This window comes from Drosophila willistoni, chromosome 3R (genome assembly GCF_018902025.1).
Source record: "Drosophila willistoni isolate 14030-0811.24 chromosome 3R, UCI_dwil_1.1, whole genome shotgun sequence".
Classification (NCBI taxonomy): domain Eukaryota; kingdom Metazoa; phylum Arthropoda; class Insecta; order Diptera; family Drosophilidae; genus Drosophila; species Drosophila willistoni.
In genome coordinates this window covers 20,925,527-20,951,008 of record NC_061086.1, presented here as the reverse complement: position 1 = coordinate 20,951,008, position 25,482 = coordinate 20,925,527, and the positions used below count along the sequence as shown (strand labels likewise).

The following is a 25,482-nucleotide window of genomic DNA, read 5'->3' as shown; positions in this document are numbered from 1 at the left end:
TTCAGTGAATTGATGATCCTATTAAAAAGATTATTGAGACAAATCTATGAACATGTTTTCTAATGATTAATTGTAGCGTCTCATAGATATTGATTACAGAGAGTCACAGAATTGAGCATCACTAATAGAAAATTGCACTTACAGTTTGACAAGCACTTCAATATTGGCTTAGCTAGACACTTTTTTTTGGAGTGCTGATCTAGTTCAGATATGGCGAGACATAACGAACAACAACAACAACAAAACAAATGCATATATAGATGTGTGTATAGAGATTGTATGTTGTATGTAGTAACTGAAGTTCTGTAGGTTTCATGTTTCATATGTGAAAGAGAGGCAGTCAAATGGAATGACGTTGTCTCCTTTTTGGATTCCTGACTCTTTTTGTTGTAGTTGTTGCTGTTGTTGTTGTTGCTGTTTGTGGGCAGACGCCAACAGAGAAACAAAAATAAGATTTATGAAACTTTTAGCGTAAAGCCAAAAGCCGTCGTGTGTGCCATTTAAAAAAGTCCCAGACTCCAGGAGCGCTACGGGTGAAAAGGGGTAAACCAAGTAAAATAATTTCTATATGGTTTGTTTTGCCTTTTGCCTTATTCTGAATCTCTCTTCGCAAATCCCACAGAGGAGAATGCTCCTAGCCTGATTTATACTGATGATGATGATGATGACGTTGCCTGGGCAAAGATTTACAGTGGGTGGAAGGCTGCGGTCGCTAACTATCTCTGTGTAGGAGGTTCTTTGGGCATGATGATGATAGGTATGTATGTATGGTAGGTATGCTTGTGTGTGTGTGTGTATGTGGGTATATTCGTGTGTATATATGTGTTCGTGCATTTGTGTATAAATCATTTATAATTTTCCGATTAATTTGCTAAGCTGTTTCTTTATTCAATTTGAGATTTTCATCAATAAAATAGAATTTTCTTCTCTCTAACTGCCAAATTGCTGAAATAATGAATTCTTGTTTGTTTTTGCTTGCATTTTGTTTCTAATTAATTACATACAATATTTAGTTTTAGACTAATTAAGATAATTTGAATATAATTTAAACATTTTATATACACATTTCGCATTTGTACAACATTCAAATTGGTTTTTGTTTTAGAATAAATTTAGAGACATTTAGAGCCATGCATTTTGTGCTGCTAATTTTGGCAAAAATTAAAAAAAAAACATTAAAAGTTAATAACAAAATTAAGAAATTTGTATGTAAATCAATAATAAAAACAATGCGAATTGAAACTAAACAGCATAACATATATTCAGCTAATTGTTGCTGATCGCACAATAATTTCATAAGATGCAAATATGATCCACAATGGGATACACAGTATATACACAATATATGTACATATATAGGATATGTATATAAGTTGGTTTTAGTAGGGGGGAAGATTGATTCTTTTATTATTTTATGTACAGATTTGGAATAGGAAAGAATAGGATATGGGGAGAGAGAGAGAGATAGGTGAAAAGGAAAAGTTTTGTGTTAAATAAAGAGTTTTTCTAGTTCTAAATAGATAGATACATATAGATAGATAGATATATATATTCATTGTCTACATACCCATTGGCTGCATCTTGTATCTCCTTTTGATCAATGCCAGCTATGGTATTCCTCCGCTTGCCACGCACCTTGCGTGATCGTGATCGTCGACTCACGGTCTGCAGATTGTCATCCAGATTATTGGCATCTGTTTGATTATTCTCCGGACTGGCACTGCTCGATGAGCTAGGGGCATTGGTGCCATTCTGGCCGCCAGCATAGCAACCCGTTGTTGATTTTCGAGCCGCACACATTCGCTGGAAATGCTTGCCAGAGGTGTTGACCGAAATCACTTCGGCGGGATATCTATCAGATAGACAGGGAGAGAGAGAGAGAGAGGGATTTGAAGGGGTATTTGATCACAGAGGGCTCTCTCTTACAGTTTAAAGTGCATTTTGTGGTTTTCAACCCGAGCAATTTGTTTATACTTTAAATCAACAGAGCGTAAACAATGCCGCTGCCGTCTCCGCCGCCGCCGATGCCGCCGCTCCAATTTTGGGGCCAGTTGTGGCGCATCAAACAAATGAGCCATGGCCGCCACAAATTGGGCGTGGCTGGTCTGCGGCAAAGGGCTGGGCGACACTTGCATAATAATTGTGCGGTCGCATTGTAAATACTCCAAATGTAATTGAATTAATTTATTTAATCTCACAATATTGCGTAACAAAAAAAGACAACAAAAACAAACATCAAACAATTGAATGTTTGCTTTGTGTTATTGTTATTTGCCGCTCGAGCAAATGGAACAAAACAACAAAACAACAATTTTTGTATAGCAATTTGCATAAAAAAGTCATAAAAATTGAGTTTTCATAGGAAATTAGCATATGGACAAATGTTTAAAAAGTTAAAGGTGGGTATAACAGTATCCTTAAAACTGTACACAGTGAACATAAAACTGTCAATAATAAAACGCTTTTGAATCTCAATACAGAGTTTAAACAAGGTAGTTTGGAATTTTTAACTTGGTTTATACTCACTTTAAGGCAATCAGTTTAGTTTGTTCCTCGGGTGAAGGCAATCGATGATTCAAAGGCACATCTTTATTGATATCGTTCGGCAGTAGAGGCTGATGATTTGGCTGATGATGGCCACTGTCCACCGGTTGGCTAAGATTTTGCCCATAGAGGGCATCGACAGCATCGGCAGACAGTACGGACGGTGAAAGGGCGGGCGTTAGGACGCCATTATCCCCGATTACCATCGATGTGCTAATCGAGGTGTCCACATGATGCATGCAATCGGGCGTAACGGTGACATCACCCAGAGCCTCGCTGGATGTCCATTTGCGTAGATCCTCAATGGCAGCGGGCTGCAAAAACGAGACGAAAGAAGGAAGCACAAATTTAATTACCATTTGGTCAAAATGTGGCATGCAAAATATATTTTTGCGCTGCCTTTATATATACGTAAATGTCCTTTATGAGGCACAAAGGAACCGCAAAGAACTCGTCACGAATCCCATGTATCCCTTTGCCGCATATTATATGTATATGTTGAAAAATGAGTTTTAGCTTTTAACTTTTCTTTTTTTTGTGTTTGGGCAAACATTTGCTCTGGTTACTGCCAACAAATTTCACCTAGTCACGCGATTTTTCTTTTTCGAAATCAACCCAAAACAAGGAAAACACGAGTTTTTCAATGTGTTCATATTTTTCTCAAACAAAAAACCAGAAAAAAAACTGTATTCCTCCATCGAAATTCAATCAATCTAATTAAAAACAATAAAAACAAATGGTTTAATGGAAAGAGAGCATACCGAATTGTAGTTGCCCTTGCTAGAAAAAAAAGTTTTTGCTCTGGAGTTGAATTTCGTTTAATGGCTAAACTTATTTTGATGCTCCACGCTTTGATCTCTTCCCTTAGTAGCTATTATACCTCACTCTAGGAAAGTGTAATTGTATAACTTTTTTTTTAGAAATTGTTTTTCTGTCTTTAAGTGAATTAATCGTAATAAAGCAAAAAGCGCAATGGTTTCATTTGATTGTCGGACGGTTGTTAAAATCAATTGTAACAATTGAAAATCAACTTTTAGTGGTTTCTTTTTTTTTTTTGTGGGGGGATATGTGGAAGGGGCAATGGTTTCCCTCCCTTCTTCAGAGCGCGTCAATCAGCACCCACACAAACAAGAAAATCTACATAAAAACACACTTGAGCTAGATTTCTACTATGAAACTAAGGCAAATCTTTGCCCATAAAGAAAGCCAATTGAAGAAATAACCATGCCCAGGGCCTTTTGTCTGCGTTCTGGCTCTGGAAATGTGTCTGAGAGTCTGTGTTTGTGTCTGTGTCTGGGGCCTGACAATTTGGTTTCTTCTTCTTTAATTTTGGAGCTTATATTTACGGTTCGGCAAGTAAGTTTTAACGATAAAATATTTGCACATAAATATTGTAGCGCATATATAATGCTATAATGTAATTTAAGTGCCGCCAAACAACACAACGAACAACGAACAACAACAACAAAAAGAACATGCAGTATCCATCCTTCTTTCATTGAATGGTCGCTGCCGTAACCAATAAACCGCATTCAGACCATGCTAATGGTGCTGGACCTCTCCGATGTGGGTCTTTGGCTCTTTGGGTGTAGCCAAGTGGAACTTTGTGGCCAACTAACGTCAAACGCAATGCGAAAAGGATTAAAAGTCGTTTTATTAAGAAGCAGACAACTGCAAAAAGCCAAGAGGAGGCAGAAGAGAACATTTGTAAGAGGAGAGGAGAGATGTCTTCCATGGCGACATGACGACGACAATGACTGGGATTGACAACTGGCTTTGGTTGTTTTTGCCAAACAAGTTTGGCAAGCTATTGAACAAGGAGACGCCGACAATTCAAGACGTAGTCGTTGTCGTCGTCGTCGTAGTCGTTGCCATTGGCATCGTCGTCTATTGGCCCGTTGTGTTGGCTGTTTGTCTTGCGGAGCTTATCTAATGGCGTGGCTAAAAGATAAACAAGAGACGGGCCAAGAGACACAAAGACGAGACGAGACTAGCGAATGCTGTAAACGAAAATTGAACTAGCTGCAAAAGCGCGTTAGCTCAAATTAACTGCAATTTTCTGATATCCTCGCGCAATGCAATGTGACGGGATGTCAGACCAAGAATTGATGAAAATTGCTAAGAAAATGATATCAGCCACAAAGAAAATTGAGATTATTTAAAAGGGTTAAGACTTTTTGGCTTTAACTATTAAGTTAAATAGAAGAACTAAAACAAAGAACAAAGAACTATAGAAACTCTGTTATTCTGGAATTTAATTTCTTCTTATCTTACCAAAAATCGTACATAAGTTGAAATAGATGCCAACTTTTAAGACCTTGTCCTCTATGATTATGAATTAATGTTAAGAATCTGTTGGTGTTATCTTGAGACTAGCCTTTATAGTCATATATAAAGTTACATAACTATCGATAACAATGTGATATTTCAACATCTCTAAAAATTTGTTGTGCCAATTGAAATAATTTTTGCCAACTCAGCTGGCAATTTGAGCATGATGTGAGATGGACAACGTCATGTCACATCAGCAATTAAGACAAGTCAACGGAGATGATTTGCTCTACCCTCTTCTCATCTCTGTCTGGCTACATTTTCATATTCATCTCTGCTCTATATACATACATAGTACGTGTGTGTGTGGTCTTTGTTTCTTTTATGCATTAACTTTTTGGCCATACTTTGCTTCTGCAGTGTGAGTAGACACAGCTGGCCATAGAGCAGGAAGCAGCAGCTTTAACATTAGACGCAAGACCACACACATGAGGTCTCTGTTTTGGTCTAGTGTCCATAGCCTTTAGCCATTGCCGTGTCTTCGGGGGGGTCTGTAATGTTGCGTGTTGTGGCCACTAAACATATTATTTATGCATGTGGCAAGTCAACTTTAGTCTGGTCCAGTCTGTACAAAGTACAATTTACTACATGCCACATAACTGCACTAACGATTGACCGTTATTGCAGTTGCTCTACCACTTCTTTAACCACTTACCAAACGTATCTCGATCTCGGCATCGATACGCGTGCGCAATCTTCGATTGGCATTGCCAAAATCGGATATGCATAACAGATGCTCTTCATCTGCAGCTCCATTTGCGGCGGAACCATTTAGTAGGACATCATGATCATTAAGCAATAGATCACCATTCAATGAAATGGAACGTGGTGGCGTTATGGCCGTCGAGTGTGCCGCCGATGAGCCGCTGACCGTTATTGGCAGTAATTCCTTGCCAGCCTCCGTGTAGAGTTGCTTAACACTATGCGGTCTTGTGTCGCTGGTGAAGAGCTCCTTTTGGAATGACTTGTCCGTTTCATAATGTTGCTTGCGTTGTGCAAAGGTGAGCAGGTCGCTTTCAGCTAAAAGAGAAAGAGTTAAATAAATTATTTAATTAAAAAACAAAGATATAATCTATGTAAGTCACTCAAGATCTTTCTGATCAATTAATCATTCGTATCGAAATCTAATTGATACATCATATTCACATACAATGGACAATTTGCATTGCTATACACTGAGAAACACAAGATATGTATGTGTGGGTTTTTCCTTTGATTGCGGCTTTGCTGTATTTGTTTATAGCAAAGATGATTTATGCATAAACAAAGAGCAGCTGCTTGCCCCAACAACAAATAAATCAACGCTCAAATTAATAGAGTGGAAAAATTGCGAAAAAGACCAAGGACACAATCATAATAATATTCATCCGAGTTTTTTTTTTTTTTCTCTGCTGTGCCACGCATGCAATGAAAAATGTAATTAACTTTAATAACCCGGCCACATGCCATTGCCATAAGCGAGTGAGTCCGGTCCAGTACGGACTATTACTACCACTACTACTACAACTAGTGGGCCTAGTAGTCCAATGGAAAACTCCTTGGGGCAGCGCGGCACTTCCATATTTAATTCACATGCCACACAGAGAAAAAGAGAGAGATGGAGATCGAGAGAAAGGGGCATAACAGTTTGTCTTTCTGGCTGTCTGCACATTTTGCATTTAATAGGCCGCCATGTGGACACGATGGTAATGAAAACAAAGCCCGAGGAGTATCAGCAAGTACCAGGAAAATGCCAACAACAACGAGAACAACAAGGAAAACAACAAGAACTCAGTAGCAGAGATGTAGAACTAGAAGCAGAAGCAGCCACTCGTAGATTAACAAGGCAAAAGCAAAGACACTCAATGCTATCCAAAAGCTGGACCGCTGCCAGGCACCAGACAGACACAGTAGCAGAAGAGACAGTCATCCCATTCCACCTTCATTTTTGCCATTTCGATTGCCATCCATCCTCCAATGGTGAAAACCTAGCGCTAAATTCAGGCAATTTTATGGCAGCCAAGTAACGTTTTGACGTTGGATGCTCCGCCACTGGAAGATACATGAGTCTGAGCACTGTTTTTCTGTTTTTTATTTTGGGGTCGGGGACATCATCATCTACAACTAAAGATACTCCAAGGCTTTTTCTCCCCATTTAAGCCATTTCAAGTGCACAGACACCAGATAAGAGGAATGACGTACACAACGATCTCCTTCTGATCTCCCAACCAAATAAAAAAAAAAAAAAAAAAACAAAATGCAAATTTAAATTCGACGAAATTCAATTAAGGCGCCTTCCCTTCCTCGTTCAGGTGCTTTTTGCCACGTTGCTTCTGCAAGCGGAAGTCGGAAATGGTAAATTAACTTTTTGGCAAATATGATTTTTAACACAGAGACGAGAAGGGCTCCATCAAGTCTGGGCAATGGCCATGAATCGGATGTTCCATCAGCAAGTGCTATTGCGCTTAGCTTTGCAGTTAATAATTTCTTATATAAATCATGAGTCAGAACTTGCTTGCTGTTGTCGTAGCAAATTGCAGTCAGTCCAATGGGCAATGGAATGGAAGGCAACTTATGTATGAATATATTTTTCCTCATCTTTTGTCTGGCTATTGCATTAATTTATGCAATTCAACATTGCAATATATATACAAAGCGGCACAACAAGACACAACCATATCAGTATCTCTCTATAAAGAACACTTCACTCAATAAGACAAATTTGAAAAGAGAGTGAAGTAGAAGCAGCAGCAGCAGCATAAAAGTTACTTTATACTACTTGAGCCAATAAATTAAATATTCCATTATCGTAAAGTCTTACTCATGGACAGAAAACGAATTACTTATTTATCCATAGATACAAATATGTATGAATTATTTTTTAAGTGAAAAATAACATGTTAACATTCAATAAAGTGTCTACAAATTATGACCATGGATGTCAATGAAATATCAAATTAAGCTATAAACAATTTAATTTTGGTAATAAGGAAATGGTAGTTGTAATTTTCATAATCAGAAATGGAAGTTAACACAATACATAAAGGGCAACAATAGTTAATGTTGATAACTCTTCAATATGTTAAATTTCAATGAATAAATTTTTAGAAACTTAATTTGGAACTATTTAAATGCACTCATGTAATCGGGGGGTTTTTCTCTCTCTTGAGTAATGGAAATTTTTAAATGGAAAACTCAGTATTTTCATCTAGTCTTTGTGGTAATAGGCAAGTTTAATGAAAAGTGAAACATACCCTGAGCGAATTCGAGAACACAGTAAAACACCAATAAGTATAATTTAAACATTGATACCAACCAGAGAGAACTGCGATTTGTTTACTAAGTTCTTTTTTATCGTTATTTTACTGTATTAGCATATCATATTACAAATCTTTGATTTGTAAGTTTGCGCCTTCTGTTGACATCTCTCAATTGTCATGTCAAATGACAATGAAATTTATAGTAGTACCGCAAATCAAATAACCTCAGACATGACGATGATGATGCCAGTCAGTCAGCCAGACCGAGCGACCGACAGTCAGTATGAAACCAATAACCCCAGAGCCAATATATTGAAAATGCAGTTGCCACGTCTCCTTCTATATATGTATGTCTATCTGTATCTGTGTGAGTGGTTTCATATGATATAAATGAGATTTGCACAAGATGTTGGCCGAAACCAAATTCGTACGAGATCTAAAGCCAAAGCCGAAGTACTTTTTTTTAAGAGAATTTGTTCTGGCCATAAATTGACACCGAATGACTGCAAGTAGGCGATGCGATAAGGGGTAGAAAGTGGCAAGGAGGGTGTATTTGGTTGGTCTGTAGTACGTGATATGGTCACAAATGCAGCATGAAAGCTAGACAAGCACGTAGTCGACATTCACATCGGCTCTGGCGTATCAAACAGATACAATCTGTCATAGGCTGCCTAGACTAGCCTCGTTTGGAAGCATATTTTCTACACAAAAGGAACTAAAAGAACTGGTAAGGGGCAAGGAAATGGATTCTGCAAAGAAGTGAATGATTTATAAGAAAATCAAAGAGCGATTGCAACTGCTGCTGTTTTGCCTTAATTATGCTCGATTGCAGAGGTTCAATGGCCCTCTGTGGTCCTCCAAAGACAAAGTCTTTTTTTTTTTTGTTTTATGAAAAAAATCACTCTCTAGCCAAAAACTTAATTGCATCGAGTGCCAGACAACGAGCGGGCTACAGCTTGTTGGCTGTTGGCTGGCTGGCTGAATGGCTGGCTCCTCCAATCAGTTGACTGTCCATTTTTAATTTAATTATTTAAAGCGAAAACAATTGCAGGCAAAGTACAGGGATCCAAGGCAGTCAAATACAATCTGTCAGTGGCCCTGCTCTTGTCGCTTGGCTGGCGGCCAGATCGTCAACCTTCTGCCTCCCCATACCCATCGCCATTCCAGGCTGTGCCCCATCTATGTATATTCCCGCTGTGCGTAAGTGTCATAATAGCATTTAAAGCAATTACGGGTCACATTTCGGTCTGGACAAATCCCCATCCCCAAGCATTAAGGGAAATGAAAGTCCTGTGGACATCCGTTGCGATAAAAATGAAAGCCAAGTGATAAATTAATAACACCAAGAGCCAACAAAAAGGCAACACAAAAAAAAAAATATATAAATGAAGCATAAAGTTGTAAACTTCAAGACAAAATGATTTATATTCCCATAGAATAAAGCCGCATACACAGATACTCTATGCTATTTATATCTTCACATGCAAAATGAATGATAATAATGTTACCGAGTCTCTGTTAATTTATCAAACAAAATCCAAACACTTGTTATAAATGATGGGAGAAGAACGTTGCAGGTATGTATAGATAGTGATATGTGGACAACCTGAACAACCTGGCGCTTATCAACCAGACAATGTCTGCTTTTCACACGGCCAACTGATGATTTATGAGTCCAAAGATTTTTTTTAAAGCGAAAAAAGAACTGCTGAATACCCAATTGCCATAGGCGTTGGTATTCAAAAGAGTATTAAATGGGATTCACCCAATAAAAAAAATTGATCAATCGAAAATCGAAGTCTTTAAGCTTTTTTCAAATTAATCATTTAATTTTAATTAGAAGATAGAGCATTGACAAAATTTTAAATTGAAAATCTCATACTTTGCTTGATTTTATGCTGCTTTTTTAATTAGTTTATAAAGTTTGGATCAACTGTATTTTCTATATTTTTATTTGAGAGAAAACTTTGAGTTTTGCCACATAGTTAATCATTTCTTAGCGAAAGTTTTAGTCTAATCATTAATTATGTTAAGGTCAGCAGTCGGAAAAGTTTTATATTTGAACTCAGATGGAATTTTACACATTAATGAGAGAGGGAAAATATAAAACTACACAAAGTTTTCCAACAGAATGTATTCCAAGAGAAATAGAAATAGCCTGAGATTAATTAAGGATTTCTAAACAAAGTTTTTTCAACTTTAGTTTATTTAAAGTTTTCAAAGAAAATTTCTTCGGAGAGTATTTTAAGAGAAATACGAATAGCATGAAATTAATTGGGGAATTCTCTAACTTTAATTTATTTACAGTTTTTCAATTAAATAATTATAATCTGCAATAAATATTTAGTATTAATAGATAGATCACATTACTTGAAATCAAAAAGTAAATTTAGCAATAATTCCAACTAAAAACTTTGACTGATTCTCTTGAGGAAATATGATTCAGAAACTAAAAGTTTAGATTTCTCACTATAAACTTTTTTAATAATGTTTACTTGAAGTTGTAAACTTGTTTTTTTTTGTTAAGAACTTTTGGGGCTACGCCCATGACGGGTGTGTGTCAGGCTTAAACTTTAAGCGGCAAATTTGTAACGCCAAAATGAATACATATACCTATATATAGAGATATATGTATGTAGTTATATATATTCGCACATTCATGCCCATGGGAAACATTACACAGACAATGAGAGTGTGTTTGTGTATGTACTGGTAGTCACATGTGCTTTATGGCCAAGTTTTTCATTTTGCTGCTGCTGCTGGTTTGGGGTGACTGGTTGGCTGCTATTTTAACAAATTTTCACCAAACACCCATTTTAAATGAGCAGAGGTGAAGGAGGGATGGGAATAGCGCAGTAGCAGCAGCAGTGACACAAACAACAACATTTTGGGGCGCCAGTCGCATAAATTGTAAAACCAAACAACAACAACTAGACAAATTTATGCAATGCCACAGAGAGACCAGGGGAGAGACTGAGAGACCAAAAGAGAATCCGCAAATGTTGCACATAATGCGACAGTAAAAACGCAAAAAAAAATATATATATGTACCATAAGAAGGAACTTGACAACGAACTCAAAAAACCGCAGAGAAATTGTCATTTTGCTGTTTCACAAAAATCTCATTAAATGCTTTAGCTTATCCTGCCACTTATTGTTAGTTTGCCTGCAATCTGCAGTTTGGGGCATTAAAAGCAATTTTGACTTTGCCAGCTGCGCTATTAAAACTGATTTATGTCAGTCATATATACACCCGCACACACACACACACACGCACACCCAAACACACACAACACCCACGCAAAACGCATTGCCAAAAAAGGAGAAGGAAAAAGAAATGGGCAAGTCACGTGATTCCGATTTACCAAGCCCAAGCCCATAAAAGGTCAATGCGATGACATTTTACAAGGGTAAAAGTAATCCCCTCGACATCCTGTCATGGCTCTAATCATGTGACTTATGGAATATCTTTTGTGCACGCCTTTATATACGATAACCACAACAGAAGCACATCCAAGGTTAAGCTAAACTGCCAAAATTTGTGGAGTCAATCTCTTAACATAAGTAAATTTTCTAAATACCTCAAAATCCACTACATTCATAGGGTTTTATTAACTTGCTGAAGGGTATCTATAAGTCAACGTTTTTTTGGACTTGTGGGACTCGTGTTTTTTTTACTGTCCTTTTTGGAAATATCTTATGATGGCAGATAACGCACGAAAGTCTATTGTGTGTGACCTGAATTGATTCCATTAACCCTAAAACTTTTAGGCTGTATGGTTTTGATTTTCTTTTTAGGGATTATAAACTTATGGGATAGGAGTGAAATCAGGAAAAAAAAGATACGTTTCGAATTATGAGTCATGACATGTATTAACGAATCAAAAAATATCTCAAATAGGTGAACGAAACAGTGACTTAATGGCTAAGATTGGCAATAGTAGGGAAGGACACTTAAAGAGGACGCAACTAAGGATTTGTTTACATCTTAAAAACGATATTAAGTCTTTTATTGAATTTTTTTTTACTAAGATACTTTATAAGCTATTTGAACTTTGAACTTCCTATTCATCATAATAAATTTCGCCCTCTACGATGTTTCGCAACTGATCAAAATGATAGTTTTCTGTTGGCTTTTGAAAGTATTCTTCTTACAAATTGCCAATTCTTTTTCTCAAAAAAGTTCTTTAGTCTTAATTAGTTTTTCTTTTCAGTTTTTTGTAGGTCATTTTATGGCCTGACAATTTGCCTTTTATTTAAATTAATTAACCTCAGGCACTTGTCGTGATAGCAATTAGTGGTATTTTTCTTCTCATAATTTGCTCTTCACTGTTTGGTCCAATTAATATACATTGAGTTGAGGCTTTATGTTGATTAAGTAAGACAACATCCGACAAGGTTTAATAATAGTTTATGTTATGGAAGAAGGGGAGAAAGAAGAGGAGTTGGCGTTTTTCATGACTTAACGGTCATGTAAACTAATTAAAAGCCAACGTAAAATTTACTGCTAAACATTTGAGTATTGCCGACGCCTTTGTTGCCCCCTTTTTGTTATCCCCTGCTGCAATGTAGTGTCAGCGCCCCCGCAGCTCAGCTTCTGTTCAATTTCAATCATGAACTATGTCTATCAATCGATTTTACAGTCTTCTCTGTTTCCCCGATGAACATAAAAATGCAACAAACTGAAAATTGAATGAAAAATGCATTTCAAACAGAAAATGCCAAAGGCAGCCACAGAGTAAAGTTTTTATTGGCTGTTGTCTGTTTTGTGCCTGTTGGTCGTGGTTGTTGCTGCTTGGTGCCTAGTGCCTGGTGCTGTTGCGGCCAATAAATTTAAGTGACATGCATTTTTCAGCGAGTACCCGCGGGATAAGTTTACTTAACATTCCAATAGCTACGGGCACGATCAGCGCGACTGATATCATTAAAAGCAACACAACATCCTCTGCCTGAGTCTCTTCTCTGTTTCTCCAAGGGTTCGTTACCGTCCCATTCCATCGTTGCACCCTCTGCGGAAGTGTTTTTCTGCGGGGTGTATATAGCTGTTTGAGGAACAACAATGACGACAACCATACCATTTTATTGAGTTTTTGTTTCTAAAATTAACCAAAAAATGCCCAAAAACAAGAAGAGACGAGCCTCGAGGCTCGACAATTTTTCACGTCTCCTCTCTCTCTTTCCTTTTTTCCTATGTGCCATATGTGCCGCCTAGTGGTCGTGTGAAGATTTTCCGGCAACCACTTTTGACTCCCTCGCGAGTCAATTTCCCTAATGTCTCCCTTCTATTTTACTGCAGCCAATGAAGCGACATTTCCCGGCTTTCCTTTGTCAATAGACGCACGCCCGCGATTTCTCTTTGAACAAAAATTTTAACAGCTCATTTGCTTTGCACCTATTTTTTTTTTTTTGTTTTGGGTTTCTGTGTGTTATATTTAGAAATATTTGAAATTGCCTTTTGTGTGGTTTTATTTAAATATTAAGAAGAGCATAAAAAATGATGCAGCTGACAGAAAAAAAGATTATGGCAAATGTTTGATTTGAACTTGAAAATGCATCGAGCAAGAAGAGCAGGGGAAATGAAGTCAATGGAGGGTGACCTAGGAGAGGAAGTGAAAGTAAAGCGATATCCGGCTTAGATCCTGCTTTTTTTTTCTTTATATCTCTAAAATTCCCATGGACAGCCTAATGGCCCAAATGGTTATTAAGTCGTTTTTTGCTGTTTGTGTGTGTGTGCATGTGTATCTTCTCTTTTGTTTTCTATCTTCTATGGGGCAGCAGCAGCCGTAGCATCAGCAGCTCACTTAAAGCTGCCTCAAAATGACAGGCAGATCTACAAATCGAGTTCAACAAATTGCCCTCGCCTTCTTCTATCTCCCACTCTAAATAAAAGTGCTTCAATTGAGTAAGAGTAAGTGTCTGTGGCTGAGACGTGCCTGGCATGGTTTTTGTCGTGGTATGGAAATGGGCAGCAGCAGCAGCAGTTAGCCCTAGGCCAAAACAATTGAGTTAGCATTGAATACAATTGAGAAATACTCGACATGGGACGACGACGACTTGGACTTTTGGTTTGCTGAGACCTAAAACTTGTTTTTCTTTTTGGGCAGTTCGTGGAAATAACTTGAGTGGCTCGTAAGTACCGCCCGCTGTGGCATATGTTACGAGTTTGTAACTTTATACATCTACATTCATCTATCAATAGATTGAATTGGGAATACATGCCAACTACTATTGATGATGCTTAGCCAAAAATGTGTACATACTTAATGTATAGTTTGGGTAAATTCACTTGGAAACACTTCAAAGACAACCTTGAACTGTGACTACCCATAAATTGGTCTCTTCTTGAGAAGTAAGCAGTTAATGGAGAATAGAATTACATATTATTCTTTGTAATAAGAGAGAACTTTCAGAGAATTTTAGCCTATTTCAGCATAACTTACGCATCTCCACTTACAAGATTACGTAAGTTGTTAACCATAGTTAATGGATATTAAAACTCATACCTTGAAATTCGTTCAGCTTAACGCTTTAAGCTTTTGTGGTTAGCCAGTAGCAAAATGATTAACAACAACTCGGCCTAATGGCTAAATGAATATGACCTTAAGTATTACAGCAAACAAAACAAATGCTCAAACTAATTGGCATAAAAACTAAAGTGAGACAGACAGAGACTGCCAATTGAACTCTGAGTCGTCATTCACTTAGACAGCTAATAATATTAGGTTTTTGTCTAGAATTAAGCCTCACTTTGCATTTAGATTTATGCAAGCTGCACCTCTCTCTATAAGTACATACTAATTAAATGCTTAGTCAGCGTGCTCATATCATGTGGCAAATCCTGGGAAAGCCTGCTGCCAAGGCACTCCCCTCTAGTAGCCAGTGTCTGGGCCTAGGTCGGGTCGCAATATAAAACATGGCCAGAGTTCAAGCAGCCGCGTCGTAATGCATTTTACATTAACGTTTCTTTCTCTCTTTTTTTCTACATCGGCGCTAAGAACAATGGTGAAGGGGCCTACAGGGACACTTTAGGCTTTGCCAGTCCAGAAAGTCTGAAGAGGGCTAAAAGAGAGTACAGGGTGACGGCAACTGCAACTGGGTATTAAATTCACTCAGGGCTTCTTTTATTCGGTTTATTTATTTTTTTTTTTTTTGACACGTGCTAAAAGTTAAAAGAAGAAACTTTTAGACAACAGGAAATGCTGCAAAAACATTTGGCAACACTTTGCCTGATGAATAACCCGGATCCCTCCTGGTCCTTTGGTTCTATCTCGTGATACTGGGCGAGGGGAAGTATATAATAGACTCTCTGGGATGGTGAGAGTATAAAAATATATAAAAACTCAGGCAACCAAAAACACAACAACAACAACAAACAACAGAATACAAAAATTCCCCTCAAAACACAAAACAAAAGAGAATACAAAGTGCCAGCGAAATATTTCCCAGGCAGGTACACGACAGGACGAAGGAACAGCAAGCATGCAAGGAAGCAAGTCCTAGGAGGGTAAATATACACACACATATACAACCCTTAGTTCCTTTTTGTCTCTGCTTGGCTCCAGTGGCTGTTCCTGCGCCTGGGAATAACAGCGACTACAACTCGCATTCCTGTGAATGAAATTCAAGGCATTTCACTTATCATTTCGCATTTCTCATATGGTTCCTCACTCTCATCGCCGACTAGGATTTTGTATGGTTTCCTGTAGCCCCTTAAAGACGTCGTGTCGAAGAGGTTCGCTAAAAGATGAAGAAGAAGCCCTTGCCAGGGCGATTGAATTACAAGACGACATCCTTACATATCCTTACATCACAACAGCTCAACGTCAATGTCAACCCTTGAGGTGTGCATTGAACAAATATTTGCATAATGCAATTTTCCTGCTCATGACAAAAAGGCAATGAGCACCACCTGGATATGGCATGATAATTGCTAAATATTTAAACAAACAATGAACAGGAGATGGCAAAAATTCCATTACGACATTAATTCTACCCTGTATTAAATTGTTAACCATTATATATTTAGATGGATTGCCTATATTTAATATCCCCTTTTTGCTTCTGTTAAAGTAGAACGCCTGGAAGCCATAGACAAATCTTGCATATAATGCAAACAAATTGCTCTTTGCCTGTCACTTCAACCAGTAGCCAAGCTGCTAGTGGGCGTAGTTTTATATTTATAGAGAATCAGAAAACGGATAGCTCTGTAAACGAATTTCTCCCCAGGGCCACATTGCAATTGTCAACGCAAAATGTTTCGATATTTATGTTCAATGTAAGAAACTTTTTTCTTTTTTAGAAAGTTTACATGTTGTCGTTTATTTTTTTTTTTGGTTTGTGGGTTTCTTGTTGAACTTTCGAACTCTTTGCTGTTGCCTTTGAGACAACCTACATACACATACATATATATGGATATACATATATACCTGAATGACTTGCGGCTGGATTTGCATTTGATATTTTTGCGGTTTACTTAAGTGACAATTGGCAAGCGCTAAGACAAAGCAAATGAAGTTAGTCAAGGCAACTTATATATGTAGATAACCACAAGAGAAGATTTTGTTACCCACTTCTTTGCCTGGAGCAGCTGCTTGCCACTCTCTGTGGTTGGGTTAATTGCAACCCAAGACAATCAAATGACAAACAACAATTTCTTCACTAGAAAGACAAGTTTAAAATAGGGTAGACTATGTAAAGTAATCATCCTCTGAACCAGTTTCTATTAAGGTCTTTCTATCTCTATCTTACCAAGATCTCTAAAGGCCAATATAATTAGAATAAGACTATTAATTGACAACAAGAAACATTTAAGCATTTCTAGCATTAGGTACAAAAGAAAATATATATAAAAACCGTTTTGAAATAGTCGAGTCATAAACATAATCCTATTATTATGCAAAAGAGTTTTAATTGAAAAGAAATTCAAAAAGATAACTTTGCATATGCATAGGCTATAAAGTTCTTCAATACCAGATTCTTTGAGATCTTTCAGACTTCCCAACGATTGTTTAAGAAAACCAGTTTCTCGATCCCTATTGGTATCGGTGGTCTAATTTGATGTGGTGCTGAAAAAAAGAGGCCTACTATTCGTTGCGAAAGTTGCTCTACCAGAATATCGAGACTCTGACTCTGGCATTTAGAACATGGCATTCGAGGATGGGGCAAAACTTGCTACCTTAACTCTGATGACCAGGCGACGATTAACTGTGAACTTGGCTGCCGGTTTGTGGCAAGTGGCAGCATGCAGCATGCGGCAAGGTAGGAGGTGCACATTGAGTTGTAGGTGGTAAAAAGAAAAAATTTCGGCACGACCGCTGGCCAAAGTGAAAGGCGAAACTTGCTCTTGCTCATAGTTAGTTTCAGGCTTTTTAGTCACATTGAGGGTACAAATTGTGTCAACTTTCTCAACGTTTAAAGGAATGTGGCATAAAATATACATAGTTAGAAGTACCCGAGAAGTACTAGAAAGAGAGAGAGACAGACATTGGCAATACTGTGAACATTTATCGTTTGCCATTAAATGCAGATGCAATCCAAGGAGGAGATAATCAACAGACCAAGAAGACAAGGATGCAAATGTCTTGACGACGATGATGATGATAGTCGTAGTGACGACGCTGACAGTTCCCTAGACGCCTATCAAGTGTTAAAAATCTGCAATTTAAGGTGTCTATTTGGATGCGTTGACAGACAGAGAGACAGTCGAGATGGCCAAAAGAAGATGGCCCAGGCCTGTGTCTGAGGGTATGAGTTAAGATGCCCGTTTAACGCTAATCCCAAGCAGCAGCAGCAGCATCTTGCTGTAGTCAAGACTCCTCTTCTGTTTGTCTGCTGCCTTGTTGCATGGAGTGCTGGTCCTTGAGACAGCATAAACTTGCTGGAATTTTTGTAGAAAGAAGAAGAAATATAAAACTCCTAAAGCTTTGGCTCTATATGAAGACAAGTGTCGTCACAAGACAAGCCCAACTCTTTGTCTTTGACAGAGCGCGCTATCTTAAACATAATTATTGCCTCATTATGCCACGACGATGTGTACGACGAGTACAAGACGATGGCGACGATGGCGTTGTTAATGACTTTAACAAACAGAGAATGGGAAATGGTAAAGTAAATACACACCAAACACACACACAATCACACTAACACACACACACGCAATGGCAATAATGAAATTGTAAATAAATTGTAAACATTTAAACTGTGAGCCAAGTACAAATATTTGTCTCTTTCCTCTATATATATTTTGTAAGCATAATCTTTGTCTTTTCATTTTTTTGTGTTCAAAATTTTCCAAATAGTTTTTCTCCTCAATGGAGCGCAATCGGCTGTCAACACATTGACAACAATTTTGTATTTTTTTTTTTTTTTTGGTTCCCATAAACAAAATGCCTGATAAACACACAAAAATTAATTAAAGACAAAAAACCAAAGAAACTAAAACTATAATGACTTTTCAAATATATTTCGTTTTATATATATAATTAGGGAATCAATTTTTTTTTTTGGTTTGGAGCTGGACATAAAATATAGGGTTTTAAATTTTAATGACAAGTCACACTGATGATGACTGCATTAGGCATGCTCTTTGGGTTTCAAGTTGGAAATTGATCTGTTGAAAGCAAAAACCAGTTTTAGTTTATAATCAAATAAAACCAAGCCAAACCCATTTCGAGTTAGTGGCTTTTTGTGCGTATAAGTTTATCACCTTTAATATAATCAAATAGCTAATGATAAGACCTCACACAAACAAAATATAAATAAATGGGGTTTGCTTATCTATACTTAAGCTTTATCACAAAGGTCACATGTGAGTGTCAACACTTGGCGAAGCATAAATCCACTTACATACATACATAACAGATTGCCGATTTATAAGGCAAACATTAAATAAAAAACAATTCAAGTTAAAGAAAACATTTTGGTTAGAAAACTTTCCCCAAAAATCAATAAGTTTCTCAATAAGTTTCTAAAAAAAAAGAACAATTTACAATACAATCAATAAAGAAATTAATTTTGATTTATTGTCATAAATCAGCTGCTGCATTCGTCGACCAGCATGAATTTTTCCCTTTCATTTACCATGGAAAATTGTCTAGAAAACAGTTGCATTTTCATTCTGTTTCTTTCTTGAAATACGCTTCTATAGGGTCTTATTATTTTCTCACATATTTGAAACTGAAATTAAGAAATTTTCATTTTTCCACTAAACGTTTCATAACACGCAATGGTAATTTTAAGTAGTCAAATGGCTTTCATTAGATGTTTTAATTAGAGAAACATTTTGGCCAGACATTTTCTCTTATGGAAACATTTGAATCTATTTATATTTTTATACATACTTAGTTATACTTACTAATTATCAGTTGGAAATAATGCTAGAGAAGCTAATAGATCATTATTTTGTCTTTAGATTATAAATATAGCCGATTCTAATCAATCTGAAAACTATTTTAGTTTCATATTTGATGTATTGTTCCATTGCCATTATCCCAAACTGGTAATAAAGAAGAAACTCTAGTCTGTGGGATAAGAATGCATACACAGGGCCGCATTTACCGAAAGTAGCGCCCCAGGCACTAAAGACAATGTTGATGTTTTTGTGTACACATTGAAGAGTATACAAAATACGTACTGATTTCATACATACGTATATATTTTATATATTTTTTCATCTCTTAATTAATAATTTGGTTACAATGCACTTTCATTGGATATTATGACATTTTTATGATGTCAAAGACAGATGACGGAACAGAGGATGAGAAAGAGAGTAGACTACAGAGGAGGGCTAGAGAGAGATTATTAATCTGAGAATTGAAACATAAATTACACTAGGCAACACATGTCCATAAAACATTTGTAGCCACTTGTCATATCAGCGAAATATTTTTTTTCAAAATTTACGACTCCATTTCGACACTCTCAAAATGCCAAGAGAGAAGGGAGGAAAGGGCGAGCTGGAGCATGGAATTGGAGTATGCGCTGGACCATACGAGATGATAAGGATACACTTCAAACTGTCCCTTAATGTGTTTCTCGCATTCGTAATGCTAAATCAATTTTCGGTCATATAAATCAGCCGGAAAACCAATAAAAACTAAAATTAATGGGCAAATGGTAACAAAACGAGAAGACACAGAATACAAGCGAGAGCTAAAGAGATAAATTTAACAATCTATTTTCAATACAATAAACATTAGCCGAATGGACTATAAATTTGTCTCTCCTATGATAATTGATAACAGCAAAAAACCAAAAGAGAGAAGAGAGACAGAGGAAAAGACAAAACCAACGTGTAATTTTTCCATGATAGTAATTTGCAGCCAATTTCACACGTTCGGTTCAGTCCGCTGCTGCGTGTCCCCAAACTAAATCTAGCAAATTCATCATTTACCATTGTGTCGGACAAGCATCAAAGAAAACCATTTTCCCAGGGCTAAAAACAAATTTCTTGCCATGTCGGACTAACTAAAAAAAAAAATGAAAGAAACCAAAAAAAAATGAAGTAAGTAAGTCGTCTCGCCGACTTGGGTATACCATACACCAGGTGAAACAAATATTTAAAATTTCGAAAACCAAATGTATGTCTACTAAATTGTTTTAACATGCCTCATACCATTTGCTATCTCGCTCACTCTACAAACACACAAGCACTCTAGCGCCGCCACTAGCCAACGGCCAATTCTGCCCTTATGGATCGCGTAGCAAAATATGTTCATACGTATATTTTGTATGTTTCTAGTCCGATTTCAATCAAATTTGGTAGTTTGATAGAAATAGATAAGATTTATTAGTCTGCCAAATTTGATCGCGATGGTCAAAAAATTGCAAAAGCTAATCGGTTTTTTCTAAATTATGGAGGCGGAAGTGGGCGTGGCAACATATTAAAATATATGTGTTCTGCGCGCATACTAAGCCAATATACATACTAAATTTGGTAAGTTTAGCTTTGTTAGTTTTCGAGAAAATCAGTTTTGTTTAATTTTCGGGGGCGGAAATGGGCGTGGCATAATTTTTAAATAGTCAATATCTGCGCGTCTATTAAGCTAACTTACATACCAAATTTAATGTCGGTAGCTGTCATAGTTTTTAAGAAAATCAGAGTTATGTAAATTCCGGGGGCGGAAGGGGGCGTGGCAAAAAGTTGGAACAATTATTTTCTGCGCGCTAACTAAACGAGTATATAAACCAAATTTGATGTTTCTATCTGCTATACTTTTTAAGAAAAACAGTTTTATGTAAATTCTGGGGGCGGAAGGGGGCGTGGCAAAAATTTGAAACAAACTCGATAAGCGTACATACTACACGAGACTGCATACCAAATTTGGTGGCTCTAGCTCTTATAGTCTCCGAGATCTAGGTGTTCATACGGACGGACGGACGGACGGACGGACGGACGGACGGACGGACGGACGGACGGACGGACGGACAGACGGACATGGCTAGATCGACTCAGTTTTTGATCCTGATCAAGAATATATATACTTTGTGGGGTCGGAGATGCTTCCTTCTGCCTGTTACATACATTTTGGCGACTTCAATTTACCATTTCACCCTATGGGTGTATGGTATAAAAAGAAAAAAACTGATTTTTGCCGCCACATAAAAACCACTTCATGCATTTCTTTGAGCTTGAGAAAGTCGACAGGGAGAGGGTAAAGAGGGTATCCGCCGCTCTAGTCAACCCATTTCTTTCCCCATTGTAAATCAATCTCAACAAAATCTTTGGGGCATCTGCTTACCAAATTGCCAAATGCCAACAGCATCAAGAAAAAAAGACAAAAGCATCTCATAATAATTAAGAACAAATTCATTTACACTTTTCTCTAAATGTTGGGATTTTTTTCTTTCTTTCTTTTTTGTTTGTGGGGATTTGGATTTGTTGTAGGAGGATAGCGAATAGAGGGCGTGAGGGCATGAAGGCGTGTGTCTTTGGCTTTTATTTTCATTGGATTTGACATGTTTTGAGTGTAGGGAATTTATGTATTTACGATGAATGTGAAATGCATTTTATATATGTACGTATGTATAAAAAAAGGCGACAAAACAATCGGGAGAATCAGGCGTAAATGGGGGGTGGAACGGCCAACGACACTCGAACTCTGATTGCCGCTGAAGCACAACAACAGCTGTTCTCTATATATGAATGTTTCCCCCCATTGGAGATCTTTTTTTTTTGTTTTTTGTTTTTTTGGAGCATTTGCTGATGCGGGAAGTTTATTGAACTCTTCTCTTTATCTGTCTATCTGTCTGTCTCGGCGGGTTTCGCAATTGTAAAACAATGCAAAATGTTCGAATATATGTATATCGCAATGCAGCAACGACGATCCCACTCCAATATCAAGAGAATTGGGTTAAAGAGCTCATTAATATTGATGCCGTGAACTCTTTTCATTTTCATTTTGCTGATCTTTAGCTTCCATTTATTGCCGCAATTTATGGCGTTTTGACTGCTTAAACAGTTTCACATGTGCCCCCGCCTCCCCCCTAATTTTCGCTTTGATGGTTTCATTATAATGCAAGGCACGCACTTTATCGCCCCGTACTCGCCCCCAGAGTCACCCTGAAACACCCTAGACTAAACTGCTCATTAAGTTGGCATTGTGTTTCGATTTACAATTTCTATTTTCCAAACGCCAGGTTGCATTTCCGGTTGTGACAATTCTTTAAGCGCCATACGCACCACCGGATGTAAAGGCATAAAGAAATCAGGAACTCTAAACAATTTTCAATGCTAAACAAAAATTTGATTACATTATATGTATATATAGGGCAGCAAAAGCAGCACTTGAATAAAACTATGGGGATGCCCATCTAAGCAGGATTGTTCATAGTTCTTTTTATTTTTTGTTCAACAATTATGCGGATCCCCGATTGTATTTGATGGCATTTTAATGATATGTGCAACCCTTGTGGTCTCAAATGTGGCAAAAACCATTCCAGTAGCGGCAGCTGTTGCCGGTTCGCCCTTTCTATTTGACTGACTACTAACAGACTGACCTAATCCAGTGCAAATCAAATGGAAAGCAATCCATTTCCCTTCCGCATCCGCAAACTGTATCCGTACTTCACTTCACGGCTCATTGATGTGCGGTATTAAACAAAAGGCAATCAGCCAGCCATCCATTCAAACACACATTCAGTCAGTCAGCCAGTGAGTTGAGTTTGAGTTAGAGTTGACCCAATTGATGGAATGCATTGTAAACAAAAAGTAATGTGCAACAGCTTCTAATTTAAGCCTCTTAATTTTAAAAGGGCAGAATAATTAGATATGTACATGGGCTGTAGGGTTAATTATGCTTTCAATATTAGATAAATTGAAGCTTAGATATAATCATTATGAATTTCCCTTTACATATTATCATAGATTTTTGCTATCCATCATTAAATTGCATCAATAAATCATAAAATGTTGACTCAAAGTGATGTAAAATATGTTTATCCTATAATTGCGTTTAATATCTTTTGGTTAAACTATTTTGCCTCTGGACTAGCTCTCTTTCTCTGTTTCTTTAGCTCCCTCTCTATCTCTTTGAGGCTTATGTCTGTCATCATCATGGTAATATCCGTCATGCAATCTAACATAATTTATGTCTCTTCCGCTTGGTAGCATTGTAATCATGGGTATGCCAGACGTCCACAATTCACTTTATTTCTTGGCCTGGTCGAAACTTTACAAAAATGCAGGCTAGCCGACTATTTCTCACTATTTCTCTTACTCACTCTCTTTCTCTGTCCTTCATTCTTTCATCTCATCCTCTTCCGTTTGCCAGTTTTTCGATTTGCCCTAATGTCAGGCCATTGTAATTGCATTTCGTGCTGAACTTCTGGTGCTACACTGCAGACAAGTCAAGCTCTCTAGTCAGCAAAACAGAAGAAGAGTAAAAAACCTTTAAAAAAAAAAGAAGGGAAACAAGCGGAACCATCTACTACGAATTATTTTTTCTCTTATATGAGTAAGGCTATAGTCAGACTTAATCTTAAATTGAATTCCTGTCTTTCAACTGAATAATTGAGATTGTAGATGGTAAGCTTCCTTTATAAACTTTTGGCAAAATCCGTATACCCCTTCAACTAGGGTACAAAAACACGATTTTAACTTGAGAGATCTTTTCTTTTTGTTTTGGTTTCCATTTTTTGTTATTTTTTTCTCGACTTTTGGGTGCTCCATCTTTGCGTGTTGGATTTTGTATCTGTGTGCGATACAATGGGCACACAATGTAGCCAATATCTAGAGTCGGCATCTTTGGTGGCCCACCGTCATCATCATCGGCATTGGCATCATTGGAATTGGAGTTCGAGTAAGTTTACTTCGTTCTTTTGCAATTTGTCTTTAGATTTCAATCTTTTTTCCTTAATCACTTTGAATTGTGGTATGGCTTCAATTTTTTCCTGAACTTTAGGTGAAACCTTGAATTTATGTGAAGGAACCGAGAGGAATGTGAAGTAACCGCAAGAACAACATATGCCTATGCTGCCTATGCGGATCTTTTTATGGCACATCTGGCACGTCTACCACGTGTCGCTTGTATGAGTATCTCTCTGTATCTATATCTGGTTTTTAGCTTAAGCGTATTAACACACAATTACCAAAAACGAGGGCTAGATCCAAGACAGAAGCAACCCTTAATTAAACAAAAGCGACCCTAAAGTAGAGCCTAAAGGCATTGCAGCTGCTGCTACTTTTGCTACTGCTGCAGTGCTCAAGTGTTTTTGGGCAGGATTTTCGGAGGGCATAGACAATCTAATTACAGTTTTCAGTGTGCATTTAGCGTAAATGATAGCCCAGAGCTATGCTGATACACATGTGCGTAATGTGTTATGGCTGAGCAAATATCACCAGCACCCACACCCTTGGCATCCCCCTTCTCATTACACACCCACACGCCCATTTTAATCCAGCAGAGACATTCACCTGACTGACTGGCCAACCAGCAGCTTTAACTATATACATTCATACATATTCATTTTGTTTTTTTTATTTTGGAAGGGTGGAGAAATTGTTCGCCCCATTACCAAAGTTTGGAGCTCTTGGCAGCTTTTTATTTTTTTTGGGCCACATTTAAGCTAGTTGCGTAGCCTCCCACCACGTCACAACTCCAGAGCCCGCGCATGACTTGGCAGTTACATTGAAAATGTGTGGAACTCCATGAGACTCCATGAGAGTTGGATGAAGCAAGTCCCACGCACTGGCTGCGTCTCAATTTTTCATATGCTTCCTGCTTAAGCGTCAGCTCAAATGCAATCTGTGGGTTGACTGACTGAATGACTGACTGACTGCCTGACTGACTACATGATGCGGCTTAATTGGCCATTACGAGGCAGCTGGCTGCATAAGAGGCTCTCTTGACTTGCGCAAGAAAGAGAG

At 37.6% G+C, this 25,482-nt stretch overlaps 1 protein-coding gene across 2 annotated transcripts in view; it reads right to left on the bottom strand.

The window, feature by feature from the left end:
- Positions 1-25,482, bottom strand: part of LOC6646912 (pneumococcal serine-rich repeat protein) — a 43,923-nt gene that overhangs the window by 8,273 nt on the left and 10,168 nt on the right. For both annotated transcript variants that reach the window (XM_023178531.2, XM_023178530.2), the window contains exons 2-4: positions 5,531-5,895; positions 2,527-2,858; positions 1,568-1,852 (exon numbers count right to left, since the gene is read on the bottom strand). In XM_023178531.2, coding sequence (XP_023034299.1) covers positions 1,568-1,852; positions 2,527-2,858; positions 5,531-5,895 — 982 coding nt within the window. The remainder of the gene's footprint in view (positions 1-1,567; positions 1,853-2,526; positions 2,859-5,530; positions 5,896-25,482) is intronic.